General features: G+C 40.0%; 1 protein-coding gene and 1 long non-coding RNA gene across 3 annotated transcripts in view; one reads left to right on the top strand and one right to left on the bottom strand.

Moving 5' to 3' along the window:
- Nucleotides 1–994: 994 nt before the first annotated feature.
- gsk3ba (glycogen synthase kinase 3 beta, genome duplicate a) overlaps nucleotides 995–27,177 on the bottom strand; it is a 42,279-nt gene continuing 16,096 nt past the window's right edge. The window contains exons 3-11 of one of the 2 annotated variants that reach the window (XM_024286444.2): nucleotides 19,609–19,692; nucleotides 12,684–12,794; nucleotides 11,404–11,534; nucleotides 9,820–9,926; nucleotides 9,495–9,592; nucleotides 9,301–9,408; nucleotides 7,592–7,778; nucleotides 5,180–5,278; nucleotides 995–3,571 (exon numbers count right to left, since the gene is read on the bottom strand). In XM_024286444.2, coding sequence (XP_024142212.1) covers nucleotides 3,501–3,571; nucleotides 5,180–5,278; nucleotides 7,592–7,778; nucleotides 9,301–9,408; nucleotides 9,495–9,592; nucleotides 9,820–9,926; nucleotides 11,404–11,534; nucleotides 12,684–12,794; nucleotides 19,609–19,692 — 996 coding nt within the window. In that variant the 3' untranslated portion in view covers nucleotides 995–3,500. The remainder of the gene's footprint in view (nucleotides 3,572–5,179; nucleotides 5,279–7,591; nucleotides 7,779–9,300; nucleotides 9,409–9,494; nucleotides 9,593–9,819; nucleotides 9,927–11,403; nucleotides 11,535–12,683; nucleotides 12,795–19,608; nucleotides 19,693–27,177) is intronic. The other variant, XM_024286445.2, reaches the window with a different exon arrangement.
- Nucleotides 5,258–5,572, top strand: LOC112155061. The gene is made up of 2 exons (XR_002920749.1): nucleotides 5,258–5,381; nucleotides 5,472–5,572. It is a non-coding gene; the product is annotated as an uncharacterized LOC112155061 (long non-coding RNA).

Below are 27,177 nucleotides of genomic sequence, written 5' to 3'. Positions count from 1 at the left end.
TCTACAGAGCCCTGGAGATGTAAAAAAAAAAAAAAATAGCATTTCGTGTGCAAATTAGTATTTTCAGTGCACAAATGACCTTTTGTGCCCACAAATTAGCATTTTGTGCACACAAGTTTGGAAGTTTGGATTTTGTGTGGACAAAAAACAAATTTTTGCAAAAAAAAGTTACATACATTTTTGCACGCATACTGGTAATTTTTGTACACAAAATGCAAACGTGTGTGCATAAAATGCTGAATTGTGCACACAAAGTACTATTTATGAACATGGAAGACTAACTTTTGAATAAAAAATGCAAATTTTTGCACAAAAAATATTAATTTAAGCATACAAAATTATATTTTTTATAATATTAGCATACAAAATGCTGATTTAATGCACACAAAATTCTAATTTGTGCAAATAAAATGCTAACTTGTAAGCACACAATGCTAATTTGTGCATACAAAACATTTATTTTTGCACACAAAATGCCTCATTGTGTACACTTTGTGCACAAAATTCTAACTTGAGAACACGAAATGTTAAATTGCACAAACTCGTAATTTGTGCACGGAACCTGTTAATCTTTTGCATACAAAATGCTAAATTGTGCACACAAACTGTAAACTGTATTTTTTTTTTTTTTTTTTTTACACAAAATGTCAATTTCTGCACTCAAAATGCTAATTTATGCACAGAAAATCCGGACTTGTGCACACAGCCGACTAATCTTTTACATAAAATATTACCCAAAATACTATTTTTGTCACAAAGTGCTAAATTTTGCACACAGAATGCCAATTTGAGCACACAAAAACCTAATTTGTGTGCACAATGCTGATAAAATGCTTCTTTTTAGCCACAAATAATATGTGCACACAAAATACTAATTTAAGGAAACTTAATTCTTTCTTTTTTGTCATTTCCAGGGCTCCATACATTTCCTCCACTTTACAGCATCACTCAGCAGCACAACCGGGGTGAATAGAAGAAGAGTCGGCCACATTTCTTGATTATTTCCAGGCTATCCTACTCTTTATTTAATGCAAATTACAGTACCAGGGAACTATTCCTCGGAGCACGCAGAGGGAATATTTACAGAGGCGCACATTGAGCATACCTTCACAGAATAAAACAAAGAAAAAAATTAACAAATAAAATTAAAATTTCAGTCACAAACGGAGGCATTCAAGTAGTAGTACTGTTATACAGGATGTCATATTTTTCTTAAAACGTTCCTTTCTTTACCCCCCACCCCCCCACACATACTGAATCCAGTTAGCATGTTCAGCTAACACATCTGCTAGTGTGTAAACCCACTAGCGTTTATACTCAACTCTTTTCTGTTTTTTGGTTACCATTCAGGCCTTTTTATTGAACGTGGACATCCGGAGGAGGTTGAAGTGGTCAAAACTTCCGGTGCGGGGTAGCAACGAGTTCATGTTCGCAAAATTACAGCAAGCAGGAGACGCGAGAGAGAAAAAAAAAAAAAAGAAAGAAAGAAAAGCTACAGGACTTAGCCCCTTAGGTGCTACTGAATTCACTTCCCCCCCTAAATCTGCAGCTCGAGGGGAGAAACAAAAGAAAATATCCAGACAGAGAGGAGGAGGAGGAGGAGGAGAGTTATTGCCTCTGAGGACGCCTCATCACTACATCAGAGTTTGGCTTTGGTAACCCGACCAGTGACAGAAACTCTACCGGGTGACACATTTACAGTTCAAGAGAGCTTTACGGCCTCCCCGCCATCTGCTGCTACCCACAAGCCGAGTGAGCGAGCGAGCGCTCGTCGTCCAGGTCCAGACGTGCGTCCAAAGGTAAAACATCTATCAAAATAAAACACCTGTCTAGTGTATCTTCAGAAAATATCCTTACAATTAACAATGTATGTATCTTACATTAACTGTGCAATGGAAACGGGGAGGAGGCGGGGATGGGGGGGTCGTAGCAGGACATTCAACAGCACCAAGAGGAGAGTCACCACATGGTGGGGGCGGGGTCATGGTGGGAGGAGACAAGGCGAAGGTGTATGAAAGCAAAGGCACTCCAAACTATAGTTACACTATACATATGACTAGTTCTTGTTACAATAATACAGCTGTCCTCTACTGTACTGTACAGGTAAGATTGAACATATGGCTGGATAAAGCTGATCTACTATATCCATAAACCTCATCAGTTCTTGACTGATTGGTTGTTTTTTTTTTTATTTTCTCGTTTTCATTCCCACCTTCAATCGTCTTTGTTTTTGCTCATAAACAGTACATGGGTCTGCGTATATACACACACCTTTCAACACAACATAAAAAAAAAAAAAACAACAAGTCAGAATTTTGGTGCGGAGCATTTAAACTGTATTTACAAATTCAGATTTTTTTTTTTTTTTTACGTAGTGAGTATTCTCTGGGGGCGGAGACGGTCGATACCGAGCGGCTCTGTGTGCTGCGAGTGGGCCGACACTTCAGTCAGTGGTCACGACGGGTTTCTTCCACGAGTTGAGGAAACGGGTCTAGAGCGATGCCCTAAACTACAACACCAGAGAGGAGGTGGGCGGAGCCTAAACACACTCAAGGAAAAGGGGAACTCTACCCGAATCTGTTTGTCTGTAGCTGGTAGCAAATATTGCTACCAGCTCTGTCGAACATGAGCTCACCGTAAAGGATTCTGAACTGCTGTAGTTAATATACATATATCTATATATACTTTTTATACATAAGTAATATATAAACGGTGGACGCGGTTGATCCCAGCAGCACACAGGACCAGATTCATGTCCCATCCATCCCGTCTGCCCAGGAGTACAAAACAGAAAATAAAATCTCGCATTTAAAAGCAAAAATGTCTAAACATTACCCCCCACCCCCCCGAATGGACTGCTCCGTTCTGCAAATGTGGGGGGGCGGGGGTCAACATGCATCCATGTGTGTGAGGATGTGTGCGTCTCTGCGCGTCATTACACGAGCCTCATGCCTTTGTCTGCAGAAGTGAGAGGTGACTGCGTGACGACCCCCCCATCCTACTGTACTCAGGTCATGCACTACAGGAGGAACCAAGGGAGGAGGAGGGGGGTTCAGGAGATGCAGGGAAAAAAATGGTTGGGCACATGGAGGGGGAACAGCGAAAGGACTTTTCTACAGATTGTCCTCTTACAAACATTAGCAGGCTAGCGTTGTGTATACATGTACAGTGTTCTTGTAGCGGTAGCGCAGTCGCAGACGCCTCGGGCCCCGCGCTCCGTTCCCCGGCTGAAAGGCCGCGGGGGGAAGGGATGGAGACGGGTTCGAACAGCGGCGTGGAGGGACCGGTGGGGGTACGGGGGCGGGACGTTTGGTTTTGCAGTCGCGGCGTGGGGCTGTCGTTGAGCTGCCGGACCCGGGCTTCCTCAGCGTCGCCGCGCCGCTGTCTTACGGGGGTGGGGGGAGAGCAGTGCAGGAGCGGAGCTGAGAGGAGCTCACCCCCTGGGCCGGGGCAATGGAGAGGCCATGGGCTGGGGTTGAGACCGGGGCGGGGCTGGCGGCTCAGGAGGTGGAGTTGGAGGCTGAGGCGGAGGCGGTGGTGGTGTTGGGACCTCGCTCTGTGCTGCTGCCATCTGTCGGACGAGAGAAGAAACTACAGTTTTCAGACGGAAATAACAGGTACCAGTGACTGTATATGAACACTGGACTGAGTGAGTGTGATGTCACACACAGAAAATTATTTACTCTTTGTCTTTTTAAAACTATTTTTCCAATATGGATGCCACCACGGTGGAACCGGACGTCAACAGGGATTGGTCCAAGTCAATCTGAGTCATTGTTTCTTTGGCAACCAATCAGGAGTGAGCTTGTTGGAAGTCCACAACACTACCACTTAAAAGCAAAGTGTACAATACCTGCCAAACGTTTCACCTGTTGGACATAACAGGAGCCACCTATTTTTATTGAGACATCTGATTGGTCAGTTTATAACTTGAATAACTTGCGATAAAGAAAAAAATATAAGTATTAGCAAGAAAATGTAAAAAAAGAAATTGGAGCAAGAATTATTCTGACAAATACAATGACTGGGACATAGCTGTTTATTTGTCACTCAGTCCAGTTCTCATGTACAGTCAATGAGCTCCACCATTAACAGTATCTAAGAACTGGACACAGTATCCCCTCCCCCCTCCCGTTCCAAACAGGATGAACCAACTGGTTCCAGAATGTCAATATCCAATAGACTTCTTTTCTATTTGTCAGAATAACCATTCCTGCTCTGGTTTCTCTTTTTAACATGTTCTTCATACATCTTTTTTTTTTTTATAAAATATTTTATTTATCGCAACTTATTAAAGTTATAAACTAACCAATCAGACGCCTCAGTGTGGTGTCCACTGGCCCCGACCTCAAACGTTTGATTGACAGATTCTCCCGGGCCGCTGTCAGTGAAAGGGGGCGTGGCTTTCCAACAAACTCACTCCTGCTTAGAGAGAATGGTTGCTATAGAAACGTTGACTCAGACCGACTCGAACCAATCACTGCTTACTAACATTGTCTGGTTCCAACATGGCGACGCCCGTATTGCTGAAAAATGGCGACTGAATTGACTGAATTGAGGCCTTTTCTATGGGTGACGTTCCAGGTGCTTTGTCCATCTCTATATACTGTCAGTTTTCTCTCCCAAGGATTTGTCTGAATTCTGTCACTATTTAGCGCCCTCTAGAGGACATTGTTGCTGTGTTTTTTAATGACTTTTCACAGGAGTTACTTTGAGTTTATTATGTATATAATTACATGTATATGTAAATAGTATAATATGATATAATTATGATTTAATGGAACCAGCATAAATGCAAAATTGTGTTTTTCCCAACATTTCTAAAATTTTAATAAAGTTTTGGGGATATGTTTAATGCAAACAGCTACTGTCAACATTTATGCCTCATATGACAGAACAGTGAAGAGACTCCACTCAGATTTAAGAACCACCTTAATGAAATCACTTTGACACAAAGCATCCAAAAGATTACTTTATCCAGATGAAAAACAGACTGTAAACTTGAAAAAAAAAAGACTAGACGTGGGGTTTTACAGTGAAACATTGAAAATTCAGGACATTATCGCTAAAACGTTTCTCTTTAAATTCAAATGTATTCAACATCAGTCTAAATTCTGACCAAATACAACCATCAGAACCTTCACACACAGAAAGGATAAAACCAGAGATGTAGGAGGACCTGTGGTGGCAGACGTGTTGGTTGGGGTGGAGGCAGCAGCCTGGTTGCGGGCGTGGGCAGGGATGAGTATGGAGGCCAAAGACGGATTACTAGACAGCTCTGAAAGACAACGAGCAGAAAAGGTCAGCGGGTCACGCTGCTGCACAGCTACCCCTGAACCTGAATAACAGAGGAGCTCATATGCAAGAACCAGAAAAAAATGGTGTGTTTGATCTTTTTAAATCATCTTATTAAGTTATTGTTGTTTAAATGATGTTTGCCTTTCTATCAAATATACATTTTCTTGTAATAGGCGGTTCGGAGCTGCTGCTGAAAAAGTATTTTTCTCTGTTTGCTGAGTGACGGCTGGGACGGTTTTCCCCCAGGTTCTGTTCAGTAAAGGTACAGATGAAATACTGTGTGAAGCTCCACCAGAAAACACTCAAAACTCTAGAGGATCCATAAGGAACTGCCTGTTAGACAAAAAAAGTAGCGCTGCGCCACAAGTCTAAACAGAACCGGCAGATTGGATGCATCTGTCAGGGTCAAAGTTTTTAATCAAGAGAAGTCGTCTCTGTTCGGGAATCTAATGCAAAAAGATGATTGTTGCAGAAAGACTGCAGAATAAAAATCTATTACTTAAAAAAAAAATAGGTGCTACTTTTTTGGCTGCAGAAATGCAATGTTGAGCATCTTGGCTGCAACTTGGGAAAACAAATTTATTTGCTACAAGTGTAACTAGCATAGACTTAACCAGCATAAAACTCTGGATGACTTCACTACAAGCAGCTACAAAAAGAATCAGATTTTATCTGATATTTGTTTTTATTTGTTTGTTGGTTTTAACTAAACAAGAATTTGAAGATTTGCCTAAACTGAAAAAACAGAGTCTGACTTTAGAAGATTTCTGTACAAAGATGAACTTTTAAAACTCACCTAAAATCCTCATTCAAACTTTAAAATGAACAATTCCCATAATGCTCTTCCTTGACAGTCTTTGGTCTTTAACTCTTTAACATTTGAGATGTCACCGGTGACGCCTAAATAACACGTTCTTTGACGTACCGTAACTCTTTGACCGTTTACACGATCAACAGGAATCGGCTGATGATGACATGGAGAAAAGCATATTTAGAGATTCTCCTGCTCCTTCCAAACGTTTTCAACACATAAAAACTCAATCACACTTCCAATGATTTCAGAAAACGTTCAGCTCATTCCGGACATTACTGCTTCTATTTTTAGTATTTATAAACTTTATAGTTTTTGAAATATTGATCAAATACGCCCCAAAAGAAATTAATGAGAAAGTCTTCAAAATTGTAAATAGATTAGCAACAAACATTTAAATATATTCGTAGGCTATGTTTTTGTCTTTTGTAGTAATTAAAAAAAAAATAAATGGAGTCCAGCTAGCATTTTAGCAACATGCTAACATTTTTGGCTAATGTGTTATCTACTGAGGTTTTTAAATGATAATTTAGAGTTTAGCTTCTATTTTAGCAACATGCTAATGTTTTTTACTAAATTAGTTTACTCAGCAATTTTAGGCTATTTTGGAGTTAGGCTAGTTTTTAAGCAACAAGCTAGCTTTTTTGGCTAATTTGGCATCTAATGAGATTTTTTAAGCTAATTTGGAGTTTAGCTAATATTTTTTAGCAACATGCTAACGTTTTTTGGCAAATTTGTTATCTACTTCAGTTTTAATAGAATACTTTAGAGTTTAGCTTCTATTTTAGCAACAGGTTAACGTTTTTGACTAATTTAGTTTACTGAGGAAATTTAGGCTATTTTGGAGTTTTGCTAGTATTTAAGCAACAAGCTAGCTTTTTGGGATAATTTGGAGTTTAGCTCATATTTAAGTAACACATGAAATACTTTTGAAAAATTGACAAGTATTAGGGATTTTAAGCAATTTTACTCAAATTTTTCAGAAATTTAGGTCAACTTCAGCGCTCTTTCGTAGTTTTTTTTGACAAAATTTTCGGTATTTTTGCAAATTTAAAATTTTGCAAATAGCTTTTACATTTTCAGCAAATCCCCTGAGCAAGTAAAGTAAATTGTATCACCATTCAAAAAGCTTCAGCAACTACTTTCAGCAAAAAGCATTCACACTAGCATTATTGGAGGTAATACAACTTTTCTAGTTACTTTAAGTTAGTAAAGTGCTGCATTACAGCACAGAGTTGGTTTTCTCCACTTAAGAATCCGCTGGAATTACGCTCATGTTTTAACACCTGAGCTCCATCGTTTGTGCTCTTTGATTTACTGCACCTTTTCAATTGTTAAATGTACAGTATGTTAAACATTTTGTGTTCAAGCGTCACCGACGACGCCTCAGGTGTTAAAGGGTTAATAGAGTAAACGGTTGAAGGGTTAGGAACGTCAACACCGGAGCTACAGCCGGTGTTAAAAGGCCGTCCGGTTGGTTACCCTGGGTGGTGAAGTTGAAGAGCGACGGTTTCTCTCTCCCGTTGGGCAGTTTGACGTTGGGGTCGCGGAGCTCGTCGAAGAACGAGTGCGCGCAGGCCTCTAAGGGGGTGAGCCGGGCCGTGGGCGTGTACTCCAGGAGGCGAGAGCACAAGGCGATGGCCTCTGCGGGTGTGCGCGGCCGGAAGACCTTAATCACAGACAAAGTCATCGGGGACGCTGTGAAGTTTCCTCTGTTGATTCTTCACATCAACCCACACATCACACAGACACGACTACAGACAGTCACACAGCCTTCAGCGGCGTCACAACACGTCCAATAGTTCAGACACTTAATGAAAGACACAGAATGAATCGATGGAGCTGCAGAGAGAAGAGGAGGACCTGCTGTCCTCTGATGACCAGTTAGCAGATTCAACGTGAGGAGAAAATGTCCAGCATCTGTTGTCCTGTTTTACAGTGCAACACTCATAGAAACGAGGACAATAATCACCATTAAGGTGTACAAGGTTCAACCAATATCTGAGGATTAAAGCCTTAGTCACAACAGCACCTAAAGGTGTCAACAGAAAAATGGCCGAACCTGTACGGGACACATGCGCGGTCCACACAAAATATAAAGGTCGTAGATCGCTCAGTAGCGAGGAGGTGGTTTTTGGGGCATATTGAGATTAACATTTTTCGCAAAACTGCAATGGAAACAGTTTCATAGATAGTGGTTCCTAGTCCTGGACCAGAGTTCGCTTGGTGTATTTCAGCCTGAAACTTTGTTCTGGATTATTGTGGGAAACAAACTCTGGTTCACTTGTGTCCAGTCTGAATACACCCTTAAATAAAAAAATTACAGTCAACTTTGGATTTGAAGGCCAGGTTGTTTCTACAAGTTTACAGCAGCTTATAACGTAATTCAGACAATCGAGAGATGGTACGCACAGATCTTAAAGAGTGCTGGGATGAGGATTTTATGAAAAGAGCCTGCGGGCCGGAAGAAACTTGAACACGGGCCACATTTTGTCTACGAGCCGGACTTTGGACGTGCTGTGGGCGACAGTAGTGAACACTGAAGTAGGTGAGACACAGGCGTATTGTATGAATTAATTTTAAACCCCATTCAAATCCTGTGCAGGACACAAGAACCCTGTTGGTGCCGTTCACGAAACTAGGAAATTAGACAACCAGAGTGTAGTTTTAGTGGGCGTCCTATTAGCATTAGCCTTACAAATACTTCACGATACTACACAACAACGATACATCCCATTTTCACGTCGTCCCTTAAGGTGGCTAAGATACGGCCACTTCTCTCTACGACCCTCCACGAGACCGGACAACCCAAAAACCTGCAGCACCTGGATCCCTGTGACTAAGGCTTTAATGCAGCTGCACTGAGATGCTGATGGTTTAAGACAAACAGAATGGTAACAGCCCACTGAAGGGGCTAATGACCCCAGAGATAATGGAACAGCTCTGGGGGTATTTCATGAGCCTCAGGTGTCATTACTGCTGGTTTTTCCCAGAGTAGCTAAAAACCACACCCTTAAAAAGGGGTTGTACTGCAGGAATACATTCTCCTCCGTCAATGTCAGATTAACAAGTCGCAGCAAGACGGAGGCTGTAAATTCCACATGCAGCTCGACTTGATGGAAATGACGGTGGATTGTCTCAACAGAAACAGTGAGATGATAGAAGTTAGGAAATTAAACGTGCTCCTGTACCTGTTGACTCACCTTAGTCCAAGGGTGTGCCTTAATCTGCGGGAATTTGAACTCGGTGTAGTTGGGGTTCATCTCGCGGATCTGTTCTCGGGTCGGAGTGCCCAGAACCTGAGACAGAACATCCAGTGTGAACGTCAGTGTCACTGGGTTGAATGGAAAAAAAAAAAACGTCGACAGATCAGGCGGGTTTTTACCTTGATGATTTCAACCAGCTGGTCCACTCCACTGTCGCCCGGAAAGATCGGTTGTCCTAGCAACAGCTCCGCCAATACACAACCAGCTGACCACACATCTGCAGGAAAAGGGAGGGTCCCCCCAAAAATATGGAAAAACAAGTTAGATGGGGACAATAGAAGCATTTGAAAACAGGATAGTCCAACTATCAGTTGTAGTTTGTATGAAAGGACACTCGTGCACGACCTCTGTGTTTACACAGTCGGTGTGTGCTTCATTCATGTGAGTGAAGCTGAGCTCTGAAGCTTATCAGTTAGCTTAACCGGGTCAGTGGGGTCACCTTACCTATGCTGGAGGTGTAGTCGGTGGCGCCAAAGATGAGCTCGGGGGCTCGGTAGTAGCGAGAGCAGATGTAGGACACGTTTGGCTCTCCACGGACCAACTGTTTGGCACTGCAAGGAGTACGACAGGAATGAATCGTCATGTTCGGATGAAAACGATAAGGATTTACAAAAATATGAACCTTTTTTTTTTTGTGTGTCAACATTACTACAAAACTGTGAAACCTCTGTCATTTAAAGACTCACACTGGTGTTTTTAAAATGTTCTTGTAGCATTTTTCTGATGATGGAGGACATTTATAAAAGGATTTAAGATTAAAAATTGCTTTTCTGAATATTTATTTTTTCAAATAGTGATGGAGTTTTGAATTTGTCTTGAATGAGTTTATTGAAGAACTTTGCTTTGTTAAGGTTTGGTTCTGTTTATTGATTGGCATAGTGGGCGATGGGCGTGTCATTTGTTTATGCAGCCTGATTGGTTGTTGCCATTTAAAAGCAGGGGTGTCCAACTCAACTGAAAAGGGGGCCAAAATCTATAACACATCCTAAGTCATGGGTCAAATAGAATAAACATTAATTGAAGACATAGAAGCTAAACGTTTAAAACGTAAAAACATAACTATTGTTAACATAAACATGAATTTAAAAAGACAGGAATATTATTCCAGGATAAATCAACCTAAACCTTCAATCATTTATTCAGATACTAACACAAAATATCATAATAAATAACATATAATAAAAATGTCTTTTGTTAAAGAATGACATAATTAGCATTAACTTAAAAAAACAATTTATTAGGGATAACCTGCACCATAACTGTAAAGGAAACACATAAAACACAGAGATTCTGATGCTAAAATGATGAAGTCCTTCAGTTAAATTGCATTTATAGAACAGATTAGTGGACACTTTTAATTAGTCACAATGGCAAGGATGGTTTACAGGTGAGTTACTGGTTCACCTGTCTCCCCTGAACCACCGAACCAAACTCAAACCCACCCAAAACAACTTCTGCCCACAAATTTAGAACCAAAACCACCAAACTGGGCAGGAAATCCCACAATCTGGCAGCTGACGCAATGCATTATGGGATCTGTAGTCAATTTGTTACCAGCGCTGCATATTGTCAGTCCATTAATAACAGTAATATAAAATGAACTCGTTGGGTTGGTGTGGCCCGCGGGCCTTGACCTTGACGCATGTGTTTTTAAGCCTCCAGTGGGGCGTCGTCATGGAGACGCCTGCATCTAAAAGCGACAGTCTTTTGACCGTCCTGTATATGATGTTGTTTCTTAGCCCTCAAAAGTTATAATACTGGTGCAAACATAATAAATGAATGACAAAAAGAACCAAAGAAGCAGACTGTTTTTCATTGCGTGCAAAGATGCTAGAGAGGTGAGGAAGCTCCAACAATCACCGTTTCTTTGCTACGCTAATGTTAGCTTAGAGTTGTGATGAGCTCTAAGCTAGCGGGGGAAAAGGTAAACAAAAGAATAATAATAATAATTAAAAGACCACTAGGAAGGATTTTCCAATAAATATCGTTGGAGTGGGACTTTAAAGACAGACGTGACGTCAGCCTTACCTGCCAAAGTCACAGAGCTTGAGCACGGCCGTCTCTGGATCAAGCAGGAGGTTCTGGGGTTTGATGTCCCGGTGGCAGATTCCAAAGGAATGGATGTAGGCCAGGCTCCTGAACAGCTGGTACATGTACAACTGCACACGGGAACAAGAGGTTACAGCTCATGAGCGCCCACAACAGGATTCACATCAAAGTCGTGTCGTTCCATTGACATGAAGCGGCGGACGCACAGACGAACCTGCCTCTGACTAGAACGAGCTGCAACATAATAATGCGTTTCCTTCTTCTAACTCTATTCTACATATCTATTCCAATCAAGGCTGAAATCACGTGATCCGGCCTAATTCCTGATCCCTCCGTCGTGCAGATTTTAGGACCCTTTAGAAACTCTTACAAAGACCAGTGACACAAACTTTTTGGATTATTGTCGGTTTTCTGAATCAAATGTGAAACATAAAACGTCTTTTTGCTTCTAAACAAGCAGCAGGTGCTGCTGACTCAACCCCTCCCACATCACAAATAACCCATTCCAAACAGAAAAAGCAGGTTTATGCGTCCATTCCTGCAGCTGCAGGTTTAAAAAATGCAATTTGGAATTTGGACGACAAGAATTCATCTTACATTTGATACTAGTCCAGTTTACCAAAAATGGAATTAAAATTATTATTACTTTTTTATTAATTCTTTGTAGTTTTGCTTTTACATGTCTACATGTTTTCATTTGATTCAATTAATTAACTTGATTTAATTTGATTGTACTGGGATGTGTATATGTGTTGGGTTTTTATGTGTTTTAATTTATTTTTATTATGATTGCTAATTGAATTGGTATTTTTGTTATCTTACTATTTTTTACTTTATCATACAAAGCACTTTGAGATGCTTTGTAGCAGGAAAAGTGTTGAATATTAATTGGATTTTTAAGTTTAGCTCTAAAACCTGGATACTTTATGCATCTTGTGACGAATTTCTACTGATACCAATTGATAATAACCAGAATCAAATGTTTTTCTAAACTTAGTCAGTCAGGAATCGCACTTTAAAAACTTAAATTGAAGAATATTTTTGTGAAAGAAACTTGAAATAATAAATTTGTAATCCATCCATCTATATATAGAAATAGTTTTTTTTTTCAAACCTGACCTTTAAAAGTATTTGCATGATTTTGACCTGAGGAATGTCAAAACCGACAGATTTATGAGACAGAAACCAACGTGTGGAATTTCCTTTGATGAATTAGAGGAAGTGAATCAGTCCTTACAGCGACACACAGAAACACGTACCTTGACGTAAACCATGGGCAGCGTCTGTTTGGCTCGGCTGTAGTGTCTGGCCACTCTGTAGACGGTCTCTGGAACGTAGTCCAGAACCAGATTCAGGTACACCTCGTCTTTCTGTGGCAGATACGAGAAAAAAAAAACACCAATCAGATGCAGGTTTTCACAGTTTAAGGTAATCAGAAAACAACAAACTCAAAAATCAGTCACTGACGTTGTTTCCCTGCTCAGCTGTGATGCTGATTTTCCTGATGAAAGAAGCCATTTTCACCCCCTCACCCCCCCTCGTTTTTTTTTTTTGTTGCTTTTCTACATTCTAACTGGGGATCCATTGTATCTCCACGGGGAGCAGGAAGCTCGCAGCCGTGCGTCATCGCAGCCCGTGCTCCGACAGTAGCCGCAGACAATTATATCATTTCCTTGTTTTCTGGTTGAACGAGGTCCGGGATGGAGGGTGGGGTTCCACTCCGGAGCTGAAAAGATGCTGTGTGGGACGGCTCTCCGCCCCATTATGCTCCCACTTCCTTTTTCCCACAAGTATGAACAGAGGGAGGTCATAAAGCAACAGTGTGACATCGAAACAATCAAATGAATCAAAAGTGAACTCCAACAGAAAGTATATAAAAAAAGAACTTTCTATCATTTCATTTTAATACTTTATTGTTGTTCTTAATAAAAAAAAGTTCTTCTTTTATCAAGATGGGCTTTTTTTGACAGCAGGCTTGATTAGTTCCCGCACTCTTCTCCTAAAAACTCCAGTTTTACCATTTTAAACTGAAACGATCCACGTTTGCGTGCAAAGCTGCACCTCGGCGCTTCATTTGAACACTCCCAGCTGCTTGTAAAAGTTTCATGCAGTCATGTGTGAGGCCTTCTCCTCTCTGCGCTCCCACACCTTCTGCTCAGGGATCCACAGAGCTCTGTGGAACCTCCTCACAAAGGTCACAACCACTGACTGTATATGAGAACTGGACATAGCAATCCCTCTCCCCTCAAGTTAAGAAAAAACTAGGAACTACCCGACAAAAATGATTCTATTGAGAAATAAACAGCTATAACTCAGTCATGCTATTTGTCAGAATAACTGTTCTTGCTCTTCTACCTTTTTAACTTGTTCTTGTTAATCCTAATTTTTTGTTATTTATATTTTGCTTTAACTGACCAATCAGTTGGCTCAGTAAAAGTGGTGCTAACTGGCCCCGCCTTAAAGGCTTGATTGACAGATTCTTCCAAGCCTGATTTCAGTGGAGGGGGTGTCAAACTAGCTCACTCATGATTGGCGACAGTAGTTGCCATAGCAACATCGGCTCTGGCCAACGTGGACCAATCACTGTCGTCTGGGTCCAACGTGGCGGAAAAATGGCGACAGAATTGGCTTCATTTCCCTGGAGCCGGAAGGAAGTAATTTCCTGTGTGACGTCACATTCGCTCTGTCCAGATCTCTTATACAGTCAATGGTCACAACCAGTGCAGTCTCACACTGGAGACCGCTTTCTTAGGAACTAACTTGACTGTGTTCAGATTTTTTTTTTCACAGCGTCATAGAATTCTAACCAGGCGCAAACCGTAATTATGAATTTATTTTTTAATATGAATTTTCAAATGGTTGGAACTTCCGTGAATTAAAATCCATACATCCCTACCAAATTAGAGTCCCTGATAGGTCAAAGTTCACCAGGTTTGCGTACGTCACGCTTATGTAGACTTTTTATTGGAAGTTGTTGCCTGAACTGGACTAAAGTCGTTGTGAACACAGCTCAAGATGAACTATCTTTGAGTAGAATCTTTATTTTCCTATTTCAAACTGTTATATTTTACAGTAATATGTAATACGTAATATATGGTAATTAGGAAAAACGAAGCTTAAAAAATGCTGAGTCATTCCACAGTGTCAGCATCATTCCAACAGGTTATAAAGACAGAAATTAAAAGTCGCCAACGTCTCTGCAGTTTCAGAACGTCTCCTATTTGCTGAGCTTTTTTAATGGGGTCGTATCGGATACCCTTCAACGAGGAATAAAAACTAAAGGACGAGAAGTTTTACAAGCTACTGAAGATGAAGAGATCCAATAAAAGACTAAACAACTACAGACATGACAGCGGGGACTTCTACTTATGTAACAAGATCTGCGAGAGGAGAACAAAACCTGCCCGAATAATTCCTGCATTTAAATCAAAAACTCAATCTGATTTAAGAAAAATTATGTCAAAACAACAAGCACAAATTGGATTTGTCAATGGTTTCCTTAGAGACTTTGTGTTTTTAACACTTTCTTGTTGCATTTTTTTATTGATCGAGGACGTATAGAAAATAATTTAAGATTAAAATTAGAAGTTTTTCTTTGTTCAAATCATAACGGCTGAGGAGCAGATGAAAACTTGCGGTTTAATAAAATCTCGGGTTTGTGATGCAGTAACTGTCAGTCTCCCTGCTCCCTCCAATTCTACACCATCCACTTGTAAACAAATAGATCCATTAAGGTCTTCTTTTGTCTTCGTCTGAGCATCTGGATCCAAACAGTACGGCTGCATGGATCCACACTTGCTCGCCATTTTTTTTGGCACGCTAATGTCAGCTTGGGCTTGTGTGGAGCTGTAGGCTAACTGGAGAGTAAACAAAGGCATGCTGGGATTTTAATGTAGGCTAACTTTGGCGCCAAACAGTGAGTCTCTAACGAACTACTGCCATTGTGATAAAGTCAGTCTTTAAAAAAAAGACAGACTTTTTGGTTTTGGCTAAAAACTGCATAATCATGATTAAAATACAACTAGAAATGATTTTACAACAAATAAAATATAGCTGGAGTGGGACTTTAAAGACCCACTCCAATGAAAATTGTATTCTGAATATGTTCTTGTGACATTTTTGTGATGATGAAGGACGTATATGTAGAAAATTAAGTTCAATTTCTGAGAATTTCTTCATTTAAATTTTGTGAATCAGGAGCAGATGAAAAAACGCAGTTTGAAAAAGAGTTTATGGGATGCTAGCTCCCTGTTCCACAATGCACTGAGGATGGGAAAGGGGGGCGGGGTAACACCTTAACAAGCTATAAACCACAAGTTCTACAAAATGATTTTCCCCTCACGACCATCAGCTGCAAATGGCATTGGGACAGATTAGAATTCTTAGAACTACAGCATGTTGTTACCGGCTGCCTCTGAGCTTCCAGAAGCAACACCAGTCTGAACATTCACGGGGGATCCACTCTGTAAAGCACCGGAACCGGGCCTGTGAAGTCCAAACAATGAAGACAGATTTTCTTTGATCCGCTCTTCTTCACTAAAGTCATCTACACCTCTGAGCTTTTTTTTTTTTTAATTCACAGTGTGTGGTCATCCGTCCGTCAGCAGCAAAAATCCCATTGATAACATTTGTGACTGCTAGAGCGCCTGTTCCACCTCCCACTAGTGCTATCAACGCTATATTTAGCCTAGCAACAGTGATGACTCACTTCCTGTCTCACTACAAAGCCACTTCCTTGGCTTGTTCCCAGAGGGTTAGCCAGCCATGGATCTGACTGGCTCCTAGTTCACTGCCAGCTAAATAATCAAGCTTCTAATTTGGTGAGAGAGCTGCCTGCACCTGAACAACTGGCAGAGCTCTCCACCAGCACCAATCGTGGTACGACGACAAAGACGTGAAGTTCTGAGAACAGCATGGAATACACAGTTTTGCCACACGTTTATATACATTTCTTCTGTGTTTTTAGTAAAGCTGGCTGCAATTTTTTAACAATTTAATTATAATTTTTGGGATTGTATCAAAGAACTGGACTGAGTGACCCCTCCCCCCTCGCTTTCCAAACAGGAAATACCTGCTGGTTCCAATTTTCCATTTTTTTTTAACATGTTCTTGCTGATTTTAATTTTTTTCTTGTCATTTCTAATTCTAATTTCAACGTCTTAAACATTTGACAGATTCTCCCCAGCACGCTTTGAGGTGGTAGGGGTGTGGCCTTCCAACAAGCTCACTCCTGAATAACAAAAGTAGTTGCCATAGAAACGTCGACTCGGACCGACTCGGACCAGTCACTGCTTAGTAATGACAAATAAATGAACCGACTTCTTTTCATTGAAGCCAGAAGTAAACCACTCTCTATAGATGATGTCACAGTCAATTGGTCCAGTTCTCATATACAGTCAATAAAACAGACCCAAGATTTGCAGATGACTGTGTTTTTACCGCTTTCTTTCAGAAGTTGATAAAAATGACTTAAAAAAGTATCTAAATATGGGTTAAATACACTGAAATTGACGAAGAAACTCTCAATTTCTTGATGTACAATGTTATTATAATTATGATTCATATTCATTTAAAATATTTGCATGTTTAAAAATTAAATACAGTACAGTGATAGTACTTTCTTTTTGGATTTAAAAGTTCCTTTATTTTTATTTTCTATATTACGATTCAACAGTCAAACATATTTAAACCAGGTGTACAACGCCACACTGAAACCATTTGTGCCAATAATATTTTATGGATTTTCATTGAAATACAAGGAAATGGAAAATTTATATTGGTCTTTGGGGAGTTTTTGTCAAATATTATTAAATTATAAACTGAAATTCAAGGTCAAGTTTTCATGTTCAGCAACTGAATAACAAATTTAAACGAAGATTTATTTTGTAATTATGTTTATGAAGTATTAATACTTTAAATTCAGAGTGAAGAGTTGCAGGTGGACACTATAGACCTGCCAACTTTTTTTATTACAAATTAAGAAAAAAAAAAGGGTAAAATCTTTTTTCTGCTATAAAATACAGAAAGATTGGTGGCCAAACGGAAACACCATCCAGGAGAGGCAGAACAATTGTTGGAGCTGCTCCATTTGAGAATCCATGTAACACTGTATATCATCAACAATCTCAATATTTTTTCACTAATACAGTATGTGAATTAATATGAAAATCTTCCAATTATATATAGATTATTCATGTTTTCTAAATAAATGTGTCTAAATGTGTAAACTACAAAATGCAATTCAATTAAACTGAGTGGATTAAAGAAAAGAAAAAATAAATAAATAAATAATAATCAGAAAAAAAATCGGAATAGAATCGATCCAGGCTCCGGTGAATCGAATCGAATCTGGAAATTATTGTTGATATCCAGCTCTAGTTTAGCGACTGGTAGGGGTCACAAATGTTCATGTCTATTCACAGGGAGGGGCAGCAGGGGGCAACTAAACGTTTGGAACTGCATCTTCATATGTTGAAGAGGTGAAAGTCAAACAACTATTTGCTTAGCTGCCCACACAGTTTGAAATTGTGGCCTTTTTTAAGGGAAGCTTTAGACAAGAGGCTAAAGGGTAAAAGCAAAAGGCACACGGTGTGCTTCAGGCATGCAGTTACATAAGACTACCTGTACACACACACAACAGCAGCAGCAGCAGCAGTTCCAGCATGTCTCCCCAATGCTTACAGCATCAAGTCTCACTTTCAGGCATGCGTGGCATCTAAACTCCGACTCTGCCTCTTCATATCTGTTCTACACGTCTGCCTTTTTAGACGATCAATCAACCGAGCCGTCAGTCCGTCCACACGCTTCCCACCAAACCTCTCCCCTCCTTCACCTGCCTCCCTCATTCTCCCCCTCCAGACTCTATGGGTGGTAAAGCCCCATACCAACAATACAGTGCCAGTCTCCATAATTAGCCGAGTGAGACCGTGAGGAGGGGGAGAGGGAGACAACGAAACCCAACTCAGCGGACATGAAGTGAGAGGAACCAGAACCACAGAGAACATGTAAACTCTGGCACGGTCCAAGTCAAACTGGTAAGTTTGGTGAGATCACCCTAGCGGGGGGTCTCGGTACCAAGAATCCACAGCAGTTCTTGGAGCTTGCTGGGCACATGGCATGAGGCGACGGGAGGGAAAGAGGGCGGAGCTTAAGACGGAGCTCAATTAAAGCTATAATTAACCGAGGGCTCGTAGTGCTGGAAACTGATGCCCCTTCAGTCCACACCGCAACCCATAATCCTCAACAGCTTTCCTTGACTTCAGCTGCGACAGAGAGGCATTCCTGACTGCAGCGTCATGGGCAGAGTCCCCGCGGCATGTGCGTCTATATTTGCCACACAGACCTCTGCGGGCCCGTTTGTCAGCAGCCTGAATGACATAGTCCAGCCTTGTAGTCTCCAGGGGACCTCCAATGACTTTGCTGGCACGCTGCACTTCATGTACTGGTGTATTTATCAAAGAAAAGACGGGAAAAAGTTCAGTCAGAAAAGGGGGATGACTGCTACAGCTCTAGAGGCGACACAAGGTATTACAGACAAAAACTTGTAACGGATCACAAAGTTGTGGTTCGGATCAAGTCATGGTTTTAGGATTACGGTTTGGATCGTTTTTCGGATCAGTAAAAAGTTTTAAAAAACAAGATAAAAGCCTAAAATTGACTGTTAATGTTGATTGTCTTGGAAATGTATTTGCAGCTTAATTAGAAAATGTTGATTTCATACAAAACCTAAATCAACCGTCACAAGCACACAGTGGAGTTTAAAGGTCTCTCCACATCAAGCCCTGGTTCACACGGCAAAGGTAAATGCTCAACTGTATTTTTCTTTAAATAAATTATATGACTTTCATGGAAAAGTACAGTTTGTCAAAATACAACCAGAAGCAGATATTTAAGGTGCACAAAACAGACAAGAATCCAAAAACGTGATAAAAACACAGAAATAAGATCTTGGATTCCTGCAGGTCCTGCACACCTCCACACAGTCCCTTAATGGCTTCACTGAACAGGTCGGTGACCTCCATCACTCCTCATGCAGACATGAGGCTGGGCGGAACATTACAGGAAAGCTTTATAGAATATGTCAAGTGGTTTGCAGCTTGTTGTATTGGGTACAACAATAATTAAATAAAAATCAGACGAAGTGATGTAAGATTTGTTGGTTTATGCAGCAAAACTCTTACTGACCTTGTCTCCACTGGAGTAGAAGAAGTAGCGCAGGCGGACTATGTTGCAGTGATCCAACTTCCTCATAATCTGCAGCTCACGGTTCTGAAAAGATAAAAGTAAATGTCAACCATTACAGTAAAGGCACTGAAGCATGGAACAGACTAAAGCTGTTTATGGGTATTTCTTTACCGACTTCTTGGAACACAAGGTAGTGACAAAGTAAAAGGAAAGTTGGAACTTAATATCAGTGAGTATGTGTGGGTTAGCAGCCCACAGAACTTTCAAGGCCTGAAGCTCCTTTTGGATTTTCTGGAGCTTAAAGATTACTTCAGCCCGCTCCTTCTGAATTTAGGCTCAGAGAAATAAAGAAATCAGGCCAGCAGAAGTGGAAAAAGCTGTACCTTGCTGGGGATACGGAACGTTTAAAAAAAATGGGAGATTCCCACTTTGAAGCTTTGAATCACTCATTTGTGTGGCTCTAAAAACAGAACAGCAAAAAAAAAAAAAAAGAGAGAGAACTGTAACTGTAACGTAGCTTAAAAGACACTGTTTGTGTCTTAAGGTACGTTTGTAAGCTGAGATCTACAACCCGAGGCTCTTTTACCCCTCCATTGTGGCTCTTTGCTTAAATAGAAAGAAAAAGGTTTTAATCTTAAAAAGTAACTGTAAATTAAATAATAAGTAACAAAAACTAACTCAAACTTTATTCAACTAAATCACGGGCGGTTTACGTATCACTCCATGAGGTTCCTGACAACGGTAGGCGTAATTCTCCATTAATCCATCAACTGGTGCGGCTTCATAGTTTACCAAAGTCTTACTAAAAAAATGCTTACAAATTTTTGGGTATGTGTGGGACAGAAAATCAATTGGAGCTCAGTCAGCACCAAAATTCCTACTTTACCCTTGTGCTATCTTACGGGTCCAGATGACCCGAGCCTTACATTGACCTGTTGTCCATCCCATGACAAATGTGGATGAAGGTGGACAGGATTTCATGTCTGCCACAGACATCGGTGAAGATCAAAAATCATTGAAGAAAAAAAAAAGTTCAGCGAGCTGCCTTTTGGGGTCCAGATGACCCCACTCCCACCATCAACATCGGATAGAACAAGGGTTAAGGATAACCAGACTATACAGGGGAATTTTATATTTTTGAACAAATTCTAGGACTCCAAGTGTGCCTCATTAAAGTTAAAGTCCCATTCATAGAAGTGCCAACTTTTGAAAATTAATCTCATAGGAGAAATGAATAATTCCAGTTTGTACCCGGCTGGAGTTCTATGACACCAAGTCTTTCATATATCGGAATAGAGCTGTGAAAGAAAAATACTTGAGCAAGATTCACCAGGTTTACACCAAACCTCTTCCAACTATAGGTGGTAGACATGCAATAGTCCACGATAAACACCGTGGACTAAACGTGAATTCTTGAACGCGCGTTCTTAGAACATAGTATTAGAGTCATCTCATACTTATATTAATGTGTCATGAATCAGAGTTTCTGTCCCAATCTTTCTGATCCACTACAGACCAACAGGTGTGGGATCTTACAGACTATTGAAAGTCTGAACCAAGTACGCTTGTAAGATTTACGTGTAAACCAATTATACAAGTGGTAGGACCGGTTAAATTGTGACGGTGGGAAAGAGGAGAAACAGTTGGACATTTCTAGTGCTGCATAACACCCTGAGGGATCGTAGTAATCTAGAAAGCCTTACCACTCCACTGGTGCCATTTGTAGTGGTTAAGTGTTCCCATGGAACTCTTGTTCTCCAATACTTTTAGTGGATATAAGGATAATCAAAAAAATTAGTTCCCATTTATTAAATTTATTTTATGGGAAGTTAAAAAAAAAAAACATTTGGAGGCTTTTTTTCTATTACTCAGATGGACCTAAGAAGCAGAAACACTAGAAATAAATAGAAAAAGTTCTAAGAAGATGTGTTAAAAAAAAAAAGAGTTAAAAAAAAAAGAGTAACACAAGATTAGCATTCAGCCTCAGCAAACGCCATCAGTCATTACAGGATTCAGTTGAAAGGATGCTACTTCATAAAAACCAAAGCTGTGAATCTATCACTTAAATCTTCATTAAAGGACCTCCTTTTAAAGGACCCGATCTATTGCGCCTGTGTAAACTGCAGGAACTTGAATCAGTTGTAGGGGAAAAAAAAAAAAAGGAAAAAAGCACAGAGAAGGCAGGAACGCACAGTACAGTACAAGCGAGTCATCTGAAGTGTGGATGACACACGTGACCCCGAGAGTGGAGGGACGCGCCTGGTAACACCAGGAAACTCATCACTTTTAAACCTGCTGTAGCTATGCGGTTAGCTTTAAATAAAAACATATAGAGTCAAAAACAGATGGTATGTTGTAAGATAAAAGGTCAGTGGAGCTAATAAATGAACAAAATAAAACACTGTCTTAATGGATTTCAATTAGGTCCAAAAATATGGCCAAAAAATAAAATCTCTATTTTTTTCACACCATAAATCGTCTAAAACAACTAATTTGAATGAGCCGATATAATCGATTTATCGCCAAACTCCAATTTCAATACAGTTAGATATTAGTTATGAACCAATGTTTGAGGATATCTAGTACAAATGCAACAATTTACTTTCACCAACATTCGGTTCAAATCTCAATTTCTCAATTCGATATATGACTTCTGAACTATGACAAACACAGAAACTAAAATGTTTTAATTTTGCCATTAAACAAATAATTAAGAAAACCCTTTCAGTTATCTTATACTTAGCCTGGTGTCATGTAAAAAAAAAACTACATTCAATTTAATAAACAAAGCACAAAGCATGTTTGACACTTTCAACATAAACATTGTGCAACATATAGTTTAAACCAAGAATTATGGATTACTAATATCTGGTACTTTGAAGTATTTTGAAACGGAGTTACAAAACAGTTAAAATTAGACTCACTAACACTAAAGATGAGAGCAGCATTCTAACACATATACATACAGAGTAAAAAACTGTGTGAAGTACATTGCATGACTGTCCAACAGAGTACAAAGCCTAAGTATAACACCAGTAAGAATAAAAAGTATCAAAGTATAAGCAAGTATAAAGCATTAAAGCATAAAAAAACCAGATGATAGTAAGGCTTTTTTTTCTTTGAAGAATCCACATAGAAAGGATTTGTCACGCAAATGAATTCAAACCGTTTTATTCAATGTTGACTGAAAGAACGGAAGACCTTTGCAGTTATAGAGATGGTTATTAGCTCTTATTTTCATCACCGACTATTATTTTATTCAGTTTGTGAGGTTACAAACTAACTGACAAACAAACATTATTTGTTATAAATGAAGGTTTTGTTTAATATTGAGATGAAAAATGAGCACGTATGTAGGGACACCATTCGAGTTAAAAGGTGTGTATTATTGATCAAATTTAACAAATAAATTTGAGAAAAAAAGTTCCTGAGCAACAGTTTACATATTAATTAACCTAAAATGAAAAAAAGATTTAAAAATAGAAATAAATTCAATAAAAAAAGACTGTACAATCTCCACTGTGGCTCCATTGTCTCAGACAGACGGTCTGTAATAGATAAAACCCTCAGTCTAATGCACTGACAGCCAGTAAGCAAATTGTTCCTAAAGCCCTCCCCTTTAATAACATCGCTTCAACCAGCCCACACTTAGACATAAAACCTCCTTGCTATAAAGTGACATCACTGCATGCAGATCGCAGCCTAACCATCAACCCGGCGCTGCAGGCAACGCCCTCGTCTTCTCTCACCGGGGTGTGTCTGAGGCAGCATATGGAGGAGGAGCGGGCCGGCCGTGGAACAAAGCTCTGCCCAGCTCTGCAGTCCTTCCTGCTGACCTGTTCTCCACCGGGGTCCCCACAGAGGAGGCGGAGTAAAACCGAAAGAGTCGCCTCAACGGCAAGGTACACCTGTCCAGCTCACGTTGCTGAGACGAGAGTTTAAAAACTGTCATCTTCAAGAAATCTCTTTTACCATCGGAAAAGTTCAGATATACTGAACCACACATATTTAATGTTTACTCTATGTCCATAACATAATTTTAGTCATCAATCTAGTTGTTTTGCCCCCAATAGTCCTTTTCCATCATTCATGAACGCCTGTGAAAGTGACACGAAGCTTCAAAGCTCCACACCGCTCATTCAAATGACTTTGGACAGAACATGAGACGAGGTTACGTTCAATACAAGCATCCAGTGAAGCATGACAAAGCCGTCACAGTTGGTTTGTTCATAACATCAGGTTTTGTTAACCTAATAATTTACAGTAAAAAGCCAACATATCTGAAGTGGATGGAAGATGCTTTACATTTATTTTATTTTTCTGCTGGTTTAACCCTTTAACACCAGAGATGTCAGCAGCAAAAACAGCCAAATAAGGTACCATCTTTGAACTACCGTAACTCGTAGTTATAAAGAAAAAAACAACTTTGTGTCGATGTCGCCAAAAAAGCCTAAATTAGCTAAAACAGCTAGTGTGTTAATATTAGCCTAACTCAAAAACAGCCTGAAAAACCTTTTTAAGAAGTCTAAATTAGCCAAAACAGCTAGCATGTGGCTGAAATATTAGCTAAACTTTAAAACAGCCTAAGCAGCTAAAAAAGAAACCCTAAATTAGACAAAATAGCTAGCATGTAGCTGAAATATTAGCTAAACTCAAAAACAGCCTGAAAACAAAACAAAAAGCCTAAATTAGCTAAAACAGCTAGTGTGTAAATATTAGCCTAACTTCAAAACAGCCTGAAAAACTTTAAGAAGTCTAAATTAGCCAAAACAGCTAGCATGTAGCTGAAATATTAGCTAAACTTTAAAACAGCCTAAAAAACTAAAAAAAAAAAGCCTAAATTAGCCGAAACAGCTAGTATGTAGCTGAAATATTAACAGAAAACGTTGAAGCTAATAGCTAGCTAAAATATTAGCTAAATGCAAAATTAGCTTACAAAAAAAACTCAAAACTTAGCCAAAACGGCTAGCATGTAGATGAAATATTAGCTAAACTTCAAAATAGCCTAAAAAATCTTCGTAAATGCCAAAATACTCCGAAAAGCTAGCAGAACGCCAGTTTTTACAACTTTAAAATTGTAACTTTTTAACATAATTTTAATAATAAAAAGGCCAGAATATTATTCCAGAATAAATCAAATTAAACCTTAAATAACTTTTAACATTTTACTCTCCAGAAAAATATATGTTGCTAAAATTATTCAAGTTAGAAATAAGCGCAAGATAACATGGAGCCATTGATATTAATAAAATAAAATGATCTGGAGGGCCAGATCCGACCAACGAGACTTTGACACGTGGCGTAAACACTTCACCATCGTAAAGTTTTGCATACCAGTGCAGAGCTGCTTTTCTCCACGTCAGAATCAGTGCTTACATTACTACAGTAAAGTGTTGCATATTGCCGGAAAGGTATTTTTTCTCAGCGTCAGAATCCATTGGAATTATGCCAACTGCATTCACAAATAAAGAGTTACGGTAATTTAAAGTTTATCAACACTGAAGCTAAAGCTTAAACCAAACTCGTGAATGTGGGGCTGATCCGGTTTGAAGCATTTCATCTATTTCTCTTGTTTCTTTGCTAACAAGAGCGAAGAAAAGCCGTTTGTTTTTTAACCAGTAAGTGTCTGCTGCCGGTTGTGCTGCTGCTCTGAGTGAGCGTTCTAATGCAAGCATCCATTTTCTAATAGGCTGACATGCGATCCCTCAGCTGGGAATGAGACAGACCTCTTCCATAATGCACCAGCAGCAGCGCACTGTAAACCCACCGAGATGGGCTTACACATTTCCAGCTCCGCTCTAATGCAGAGCCTTTTCACATGATTAGTCTGTTTGACTTGGGTAAGTGTCAGAGAAGATAAGCTCTTACACATGCTGGAGCTGCACAGTTAGTCCACCAAGACTCACTTCAAAGAGGAGCGACAGAAAGGAAAAGAAAATTACAGTGGAGGTATAAGTTATCATGTAACAGGTTATACACACTTGACAGCACATGTGTGACGGTCATGTGAAAAGCCTTAGAGCTCATTTGCCTAATTTCTTCTCACAGACAGACCAAAGTGGGCAGATTTAGGATGTCTCCGCTGTAAAGAGGAAACCATACACTATAACAGCATGTGATCTTCAGCTGATCACTGAGCTGTTTAAAGATGCAACCTGCTGTTAGCACACGCTAACCACAGGCTCTGACGAAGAGCAGGATGTGACTTCATCGCTGCCTGCGCACAGATTCACAAAGAATGCAGAACAACAGTGAATATGGCGACAGATGGTCAACCCCCACACCGGCAAGTCACATCATTTATCTTGTCTGCTTTTGGACAGCAAAGCACTAAAGCACACAAAAAACGGCAGAACCTCCCAAAGGTTAAAATCAGGTTTCCCTCAACCAGCTGGGTTAAAACGCTACAGGCTTTAACTGAATTTTAGCAGCTCTCGTGGGAAATCAAGCTGCAGGTTGTGACTCTGAGAGGCAAGTGATGTCTTTTTTTTGTGCTAAAAAGCCCCAGATCTCCAGAGAAAACCAAACCAAGCAAACACAGCATAATTAGCATGAATGGAAATAGTTTTTTCTCATGAAACTAAAGACATGCAATGTCAGGAAAAACAAACTTTAGAGGCAGAATTTAATTGTTTCAGATTGGTCAAGTTCGGTTCGCTAGAAAAGAGTTGGTTTCCCCTGATAATCTGGAACAAATTTTCAGTCCTTGGTCTGGGACCAGAACCCGCTCTCTGATCCACCTTTTGAGGTGCTCTCAGTTTGTTTCCAATCAAACTGAGATTTGAGTTTCCCAAGTCTGAATAGGCTCTGTGCTCGGAGTGGAACCACTGAATCAAAATGGTAGCCGGGCATTATGGGAGCAACGATGAGACACAGAAACTCATTAAAATTCAGTCAGATACATTCAAGTTCCTCAAAACAACTTTCTCCAACTGAAGAGATATTTAATCACATGGTTTTGTCAACAAGCTTTGCCTTGGAGCAGAAATGTCTGTCAAACCAAACGCAAGGCTCAGGACAGACGTTTCCGGTCTAAAAAAAACCCCAAACTTTAAAAGCTGAATTTATTTGTTTTAGGGTGTGTTCACACTAGAAAAATGATTTATTCCGGACCGGGTCCACTTAATTTGTTCCGGACTGAGTCCTAAATCTTGCATTCGGTCTGTATTCAGACTGGAGTATACCCTAGTGTACCACGTGACTAAAGCTCTCTTCAGTCATTGGCCTGCAGTTACGGGGCGGGTCAAAACAAAAAGAAAAAGATGGATGTGCTGAACTTTGCAAATCCTTGCCAAGATTATTCACTTATTCAATCTGTATGAAGACCAGGTTCAACGCTTTTTACTGCTGCTTTTATACGGTGGAAGCATAGCTACGGCAAGGCGATGGTGGCGACACTACGGCTATGATGTATGCTAATAAGGGTTTATGGTATATACATTGTTGGGAAAACAGTGTGAGAAGCAATGTGTATCACGTTAAAAGTTGTTTTAATGAGTCTGCATTCATCTGAGCTCATTTTGAAGAGTTGATGCTGCATTGCTGCTCCACGTTTGTTTGCTAATGGTG

This window comes from Oryzias melastigma, linkage group LG21, assembly GCF_002922805.2.
Source record: "Oryzias melastigma strain HK-1 linkage group LG21, ASM292280v2, whole genome shotgun sequence".
In the NCBI taxonomy this organism is placed as follows: domain Eukaryota; kingdom Metazoa; phylum Chordata; class Actinopteri; order Beloniformes; family Adrianichthyidae; genus Oryzias; species Oryzias melastigma.
The sequence above is the reverse complement of the archived record's forward strand: the minus strand, read 5'-3'. Positions and strand labels throughout refer to the sequence as shown.